The sequence below is a fragment of the Portunus trituberculatus genome, chromosome 9 (genome assembly GCF_017591435.1).
Source record: "Portunus trituberculatus isolate SZX2019 chromosome 9, ASM1759143v1, whole genome shotgun sequence".
NCBI classification, from domain to species: domain Eukaryota; kingdom Metazoa; phylum Arthropoda; class Malacostraca; order Decapoda; family Portunidae; genus Portunus; species Portunus trituberculatus.
The window spans coordinates 4175001-4182500 of record NC_059263.1 but is presented as its reverse complement, the minus strand read 5'-3'; the positions used below and the strand labels follow the sequence as shown (position 1 = coordinate 4182500).

Sequence of the window (7500 nt, the reverse complement as noted above, 5' to 3'; positions counted from 1 at the left end):
TCCTCCCATTTTTCTCCTTTTTTTTCCTCTCTTTCTCTCTTCTTCCCTTTCATCTTTAGTTCTGTATTCTTTTCTTCTCTTTCCCTTCTTCCTTCCTTCCTTCCTTCCTTCCATCCATCCTCTTATCTACAGTTGTTACTCCTATTTTAGTCTCTCTTTTCCATTTTTTTCCTCTATTTCTATTTCCTCTCTTCTTTCCATCTACTCTCGATTATTATTATTATTATTATTATTATTATTATTATTATTATTATTATTATTATTATTATTTTTGCTATTTCCAAGTTCGTTTTTTTTTCAGTCTTGCAATTTTGGTGGTGTCTTTTTGCCTTTGGATTAAGTTCCTGCTGGACGTCACGAGGAGGAGGAGGAGGAGGAGGAGGAGGAGGAGGAGGAGGAGGAGGAGGAGGAAGGAGGAAGAGGAGGAGGATTCTGTCACTCTCCCTTACATGCAGTTCATTTCCTGCACCTCAATCTCTCTCTCTCTCTCTCTCTCTCTCTCTCTCTCTCTCTCTCTCTCTCTCTCTCTCTCTCTCTCTCTCTCTCTCTCTCTCTCATCCATTTCCTCTATTTCCTATACTGTCTCTCTTTTTCTGTCTCCTTTCTTCGTCCCTTCTTCTTCTCCTCCTCCTCCTCCTCCTCCTCCTCCTCCTTTTCCTTTTACAACTCCTTTATTCCTTCATTTCTCTTCTTCCTGTGTGAGTGTGTGTGTGTGTGTGTGTGTGTGTGTGTGTGTGTGTGTGTGTGTGAAATAAAAGATGGGTGTTTTTATCCTGACAGGTTCGCAAACACCTGATGTCACGGGCGGCGGGGGCGTGTACTCAAGGTTCCTCGCAGCAAGACAACGCCCCGCCAAAGAGACAGTTCCACGATTTGTACGTTCAGAGACACAACAACGTAAGGTGAGAGAAGCGTGATAGAGTCTCCTCACTCACTCACTCACTCACTCACTCACAGATACACACACATTCACACGCTCACTTACTCACTCACTCACTCACTCACTCACTCACTGACACACACACACATTTCACTCACTCTCTCTCTCTCTCTCTCTCTCTCTCTCTAGGGGTTAAAAACATCCCAATAAGAAAACTGAAATGATGATGATGATGATGATGATGAGGAGGAGGAGGAGGAGGAGGAGGAGGAGGAGGAGGAGGAGGAGGAGAAAGGAAGTGAAAGGAGAGAGAAGGAAGAACGAAGAGGAGAGGAAAAGGAGAAATGCAGAGGGAAGTGGATTAAAAGAGAGAGAGAGAGAGAGAGAGAGAGAGAGAGAGAGAGAGAGAGAGAGAGAGAGAGAGAGAGAGAGAGAGAGAGAGAGAGAGAGAGAGAGAGAGATGAAATGTGATGATAATGATGATGATAATGACATAAGGGATCAGGTGAGATTATTTACCTCTCTCTCTCTCTCTCTCTCTCTCTCTCTCTCTAGTGTCATTTTCATCAACATTTATCTTCTTCCTCCTTTCTTTTTATTCTCTTTTGTAATTTCTATCTTCTTCTTCTTCTTCTTCTTCTTCTTCTTCTTCTTCTTCTTCTTCTTCTTCTTCTTCTTCTTCTTCTTCTTCTTCTTCTTCTTCTTCTTCTTCTTCTTCTTCTTCTTCTTCTTTATCAATTTACTATATTATTTCTTTATTCTCTTTTACATTTCTTTCCCTTTTTTATTTCGTTTTTCGTTTTTACTTTTTTCGTCTTTCTTTCTTTCTTTCTTTCTTTCTTCTATTTTTTTTCTGTCTATCTGTCTGTCTGTCTGTCTGTCTATCTTATCTTTCCAATCCATTTCTCTTCCTTCGTCTTCTGCATTTCCTTCCTCCTCCTTCTTCTTCTTCCTCCTCCTCCTCCTCCTCCTCCTCCTCCTCCTCCTCCTCCTCTTACTTGTCACTCTTCCTTTTCATCTTCCTCCCTCACATTACTCGTCAAATAATCTTGTTTGATCTTTGCCTCATACCCTCCTCCATCCTCCTCCTCCTCCTCCTCCTCCTCCTCCTCCTCCTCCTCCTCCTTCTCTTCTGTCTCTCCTCCCCTCACAATCTTCCCCCCCCCCTCTCTCTCTCTCTCTTCTGGCAAGTGACATGACTACCTCCCATTATCCTTCACTACACAGAAATAGATAAGTCTCTCTCTCTCTCTCTCTCTCTCTCTCTCTCTCTCTCTCTCTCTCTCTCTCTCTCTCTCTCTCTCTCTCTCTCTCATCACTGTCAAGGGTAATGAGTTGATAATGAAGGAAAGGAGAAGGAATTTATGTTGTTTTAAAGAGCTAGTGTCTTTTATTTCTATCTCCCACTCATCTCCCACTCATCTCCCACTCATCTCCCCACTCATCTCCCCACTCATGTCGTGTTTCAGCTGTCTTTTTTTATTTTCGTTTTTTTGTTTTATGGTGGAGTGAGTTTAAAAGGTTTATTTCTTGTCTAATTTCAACTCCTACTCATCTCCCACTCATCTTCCACTCATCTCCCACTCATCTCCTTTCCATTTCCCCACTCGAGTCATCTCTAAACATTGCTGAAGGAGAGAGTAAAAGGAAACTGCCTTACTCTTGCATTCTCATCCTACCACTCATCTCCCACTCATCTCCCACTCATCTCCTACTCATCTCCCACTCATCTCCTACTTGAAACTGCCCTCTCTCTTATTTACAAAAGAAAGAAATGAACGAGGGCAACCTTATTCATGCACCCAACCGTCCCACTCATCTCCCACCCACCTCCCACTCATCTCCCACTCATCTCCCGCTCATCTCCCTCTTCAATAACCTTTCCATACATACTGAAGGAAAAAGGAAGAACAGAGACAACCTTACTTACGCAATCACACTCTCCCACTCATCTTTCACTCATCTCCCACTCATCTCCCACTCATCTCCCACTCATCTCTTTTCAATAACCTTTCCATACATACTGAAGGAAAAAAAGAACAGAGACAGACTTACTTACACAATCCCACTCTCCCACTCACCTCCCACTCATCTCCCACTCATCTCCCACTCATCTTCCGCCCCGCAGCATTTTGTACGCCGATATAGTCAACTTCACACCTCTATCTGAGCAGCTGAGCGCGTGTGACCTCGTGAGGACGCTGAATGACCTGTTTGGCCGCTTTGACCAGATTGCCAAGGTGAGAGAGAGAGAGAGAGAGAGAGAGAGAGAGAGAGAGAGAGAGAGAAATGTCTGATGTAATATAGTTTTAAAAGAAAGGAAAAAGAATTAAGAGAAGGAGGAGGAAGACAGTGGCGGCAGTGGAGGAGGAGGAGGAGGAGGAGGAGGAGGAGGAGGAGGAGGAGGAGGAGGAGGAGGAGGAGTTAAATGAATGAAGGAGGGGAGTGAGTGATGAAAGAAAGGTCAAAGAAGGGAAGGAGATAAGAGAAAGGAAGTGAATTTCGGAAAGGGAGAGAAAGAGAGAGAGAGGGAGAGGAGAGAGAGAGAGGGAGAGGAGAGAGGAGAGGTAGTTCATCTCTTGCCATAATGAGGTGAGTCTTCTGAGGGAGAGAGAGAGAGAGAGAGAGAGAGAGAGAGAGAGAGAGAGAGAGAGAGAGAGAGAGAGAGAGAGAGAGAGAGAGAGAGCAACAGGTGTTTTACTCGTTCACGTGTCTTTTTATAAGTATTTACAATCCTCCTCCTACACTTCGTCCTCCTCTTCCTCCTCCTCCTCCTCCTCCTCTTCCTCCTTCTCCTCCTCCTCCTCCTCCTTCTCCTCTACTCCTCCTCTGTCTTCTCTCCTCATCCCATCTCTCTCCTCTTCTAGTCTCTCTTCCTCTTCCTCTTCCTCCCTCCTTTATCAAGCTGTCCTCTCCTCTCCTGTCTTCCTAAATCCCTCCTCTTTCTCTCCCTCTCTCCCTTAATTTAACTGGTCCTTTGTGAGCTGCCCTCCTTCCTTCCTGTCCCTCTCTCTCTCTCTCTCTCTCTCTCTCTCTCTCTCTCTCTCTCTCTCTCTGATTCTTAACGCGTCTCCTTCCTTTATTTTTCACTTGTTTCCCTCCTTGGTCTTCAGTTTTCCTTCTTCTCAACGGGTACACAAATGCTGAGCGGTGTTACAGTGAAAAAGAATGAATGAATTGATATAAGCTTTAGTTAAGTTTAATTTCTTCCCCTCTTGTTGATGCTGGATTCTTATTTGTTACTCTTTCACGTTTACTGTTGTTTGTTTGTCTCTCTCCTTCGTCATCCCTTCGTCAGGAGAACCTTAATTAATCCCTTCAGTACTAAGACGCATTTTCTACCATGAGTTTTGGGCATGATTCGATGATTCTATTTACTATGGAGGTCAGAAGATTAATAGCCAGTGTCTTTGCTATTTTAATCCCCACACAAGATAGTGAGTAGAATGCATATGAAAACGCGGAATGGTACTGAAGAGGTTAAGTCTCTTGTTTAAGGTTAGATAACACTAGTAGGTCTAACAACAATAAGAGATAATACTCATACACTGTTTTCCTTTATTCCAACACGTCTGCTGCTATTTGTTCTGTGGCTTATTGCTTCGTCACACCATTATCAGGAGAACCAGTGTCTGCGCATCAAGATCCTCGGGGACTGCTACTACTGTGTCTCCGGCCTGCCTGTGTCCCGCCCCAACCACGCCATCAACTGCGTCAAGATGGGCCTGGAGATGATCAGAACCATCAGGTCAGTTTGTGCTCGTATTCTCAAACACTTCTGATCTTCACTTCCACTATTTCAAAAGACTTTATTGAAACTGACACGAGTTTTTAAAGATGTTTTTACGGTTCTAGAGGCAGAGTGACAAGATTTCTACATTATTAACTGGAGAAACACTCTTGAAAACCCCGCTAACCATCCCTGTGGCCTTGGAAAATTAGTCGTGGTGAGAGAACAAAGTGTTTCTCAATACGGACTTCAGGACGTGAAAGCAGCCTTTTTTTTTTTTTTTTTTAACTATATTTACTAAATGAGCAGGCGGCGGCGGTGGGTCGGCGGCGGTGGGGCAGTGGGCTGTGATTGGGTGACGAGTGGTCAATTAATCCATCAGTCAGGCACGGTGGGGCTGCGGTGCGCGTCACATCACCTGTGGGCGGAAGACGGGCGAACACGCAGCGAGGAACATGACAAAGGCTTTCTCCTGTACAGAGGCGAGGTGGGGAGTCAGTGCTTGTCATGACACTGTTGTTCTTTACCACATGAGTACTTGGTATTTGGTGTTACAGAGTACTTTATGCTTCCTTTCCTTTTTCGTTGTTGCTTTGGGTTTTACTAAAGGTGAAAGAGTTGGTGTTTACTCTTGTTAACCCCTTCAGTACCGCGACACGCTTTCATATTCCTTCTGGTTACTATTTGGTGATTTTATACAGCTTCAGAAACTTATGTGGGGATAGAAATAGTTGCGACTTTGGTCATTAATCTTCTGACTTTCATAAAGCCTTCCTAATGTCAATAAAATCGTCTGATCATACCCAAAACTCAAGGTTAAAATGCGTCCCAGTACTGAAGAGGTTAATTAGTGTGTGAGTTCCGTTGAGCCACGAGCCTGGCGCTGCCGTGGCTCGTTACGCGTGAGAGTGCGGTGCGTGAGTGCCGTGCGCCGTGATGGACTGTAACTTAATAAGAGGCAATCAGCATATTGCCGGGTACGAATCTTTGAGTGAATTAAACAAGACGACGCGTCCACCACTCCATTATTAACAAACGGCATTAACAAACAACAATCAACAGTATTAACCTCTTAAGTACTAAGACGCGTTTCCACATTAATTTAGCTTTTATTTGGTGATTTGATACAGCTTCAGAAACTCATGTGGGGGATTGAAATAGTGAAGACTGTGGCGATTAATCTTCTGACCTCCAGAGACCCTTGCTAGTGTCAATAAAATGGCCTAATCGTACGCAAATCTCAAGGTAAGAATATGTCCCAGTACTAAAAGGGATTAATGAAGCATTATCCTTAGCTAAGATGAAGAGGCGGAGATCATTACCTAACGCCTTGGTGATTAGAGTAAGACATCCCTCACTGTTGTTACCTCGCCAGCGACAACGGTGAGGCAGTGGACTGGGCGGCAGTGACAAACTAATCTTCCTGAGAGCCTCATTAACACAAAGGTGAGTCCGCTACAAGACCCGCGGCGTGAGCTCTGATAATGAAGGAGGGGCAAAGTTTCCGCAGCGAATTGGACGGTAGGCGGAAGTGGAGCGGCGGTGGTGGTGACGGTAGTGGTGGTGGTGGCGTGAGTCCTGGGTGGTGATGAGTCCTGTTAAACGGTGCCATGCAAGGGAAGTAGCGAGAGAGAGAGAGAGAGAGAGAGAGAGAGAGAGAGAGAATGTGTGTGTGTGTTTTGGTGTGTGTGTGTGTGTGTGTGTGTGTGTGTGTGTGTGTGTGTGTGTGTGTGTGTGTGTGTGTGTGTGTGTGTGTGTGTGTGTGTATGTGTGGATGTGGGTGTGTGTGGGCGAGTTGATGTGGTGGACAGGGCGTGAGGGAGTGCTGTGTGGGATATTTGGAAAGGGTGCAAGCTTAATTCTCTTCATTCATTCATTTCCCTGTACACTCACTCACTTTTACACACGGAGTAGTGAGGTGAGAGGTACAGAAACCCCAAAAGACAAGAAGGAATGAGAGACACCCCACACAACTCACGCTCCTTAACCCTTCAGTACCATGACACATTTTCATATTCATTCTGCTGACTATATGATTTTATACACCTTCAGAAACTTATGTGGGATTAAAACAGTGAATACTCTGGCTATCAATCTTCTGACCTCCATAAACCCTTCTTAATGTCTTAATCACCTAATCACACCCAAAACTCAAGGTAAAAATTCGTCCCAGTACTATGACGCGTTTCTAAATTCATTCTCGTTACTATTTGGTGATTTCATACAGCTGCAGAAACTCGAGTGGGGATTAGAACAGAGAAGACCGTGGCCATTAATATTCCGACCTCTATTGAACTTTCCTAATAGCAATAAAATCATCCAATCACACACAAACTCAAGGTAAAAATATTCATCTGGGAAAATAGCAAACAGTATCAATAGCGTGTTTCTTAGCGTGCCAGTGCTGAGAGATGGTTGGGGGAGAGGAGGACGGTGGGTAGGGGAGAAGAGGAAGTAGCGTCACCTCTGAGCCAAGCCAAGGTGCCTCAGTGACAAATAAGTGACACGAAGCGGCTACTTTGAGGCGCCGCTGGGAAAGGTTCCGCTATTGATTCACTCATTGTCCTTCGTCCCCTCGTCAGTAGAACCCCCATACAGCAGTGAGGGGGGGTGGGTGTGTAGAGTGATCTGTATAATTATCTACCTATCTGTCTGTCTGTCTGTCTGTGTGTGTAGAGAGGACAGTATAATTATCTACCTATTTATTTGTCTGTCTGTCTGTATGTGTGTAGAATGACCATTAAAGCTACCTGTCTTATTTATCAATCTGTCTGTCTGTCTGTATGTAGTGGGTAATTATCTATCTATTTATCTGTCTGTCTATCTGTCTGTCTGTCTGTCTGTGTGTAGAGTGATCATTTAACCCATCTATCTATTTATCTGCCTGTTT

General features: G+C 44.4%; 1 protein-coding gene across 3 annotated transcripts in view; it reads left to right on the top strand.

Annotated features, from left to right (window-relative positions):
- LOC123501259 (adenylate cyclase type 2-like) overlaps nucleotides 1–7500 on the top strand; it is a 131386-nt gene that overhangs the window by 99576 nt on the left and 24310 nt on the right. For all 3 annotated transcript variants that reach the window (XM_045250003.1, XM_045250004.1, XM_045250002.1), the window contains 3 exons: nucleotides 781–902; nucleotides 3009–3120; nucleotides 4501–4628. In XM_045250003.1, the coding sequence (XP_045105938.1) occupies nucleotides 781–902; nucleotides 3009–3120; nucleotides 4501–4628 (362 nt within the window). The remainder of the gene's footprint in view (nucleotides 1–780; nucleotides 903–3008; nucleotides 3121–4500; nucleotides 4629–7500) is intronic.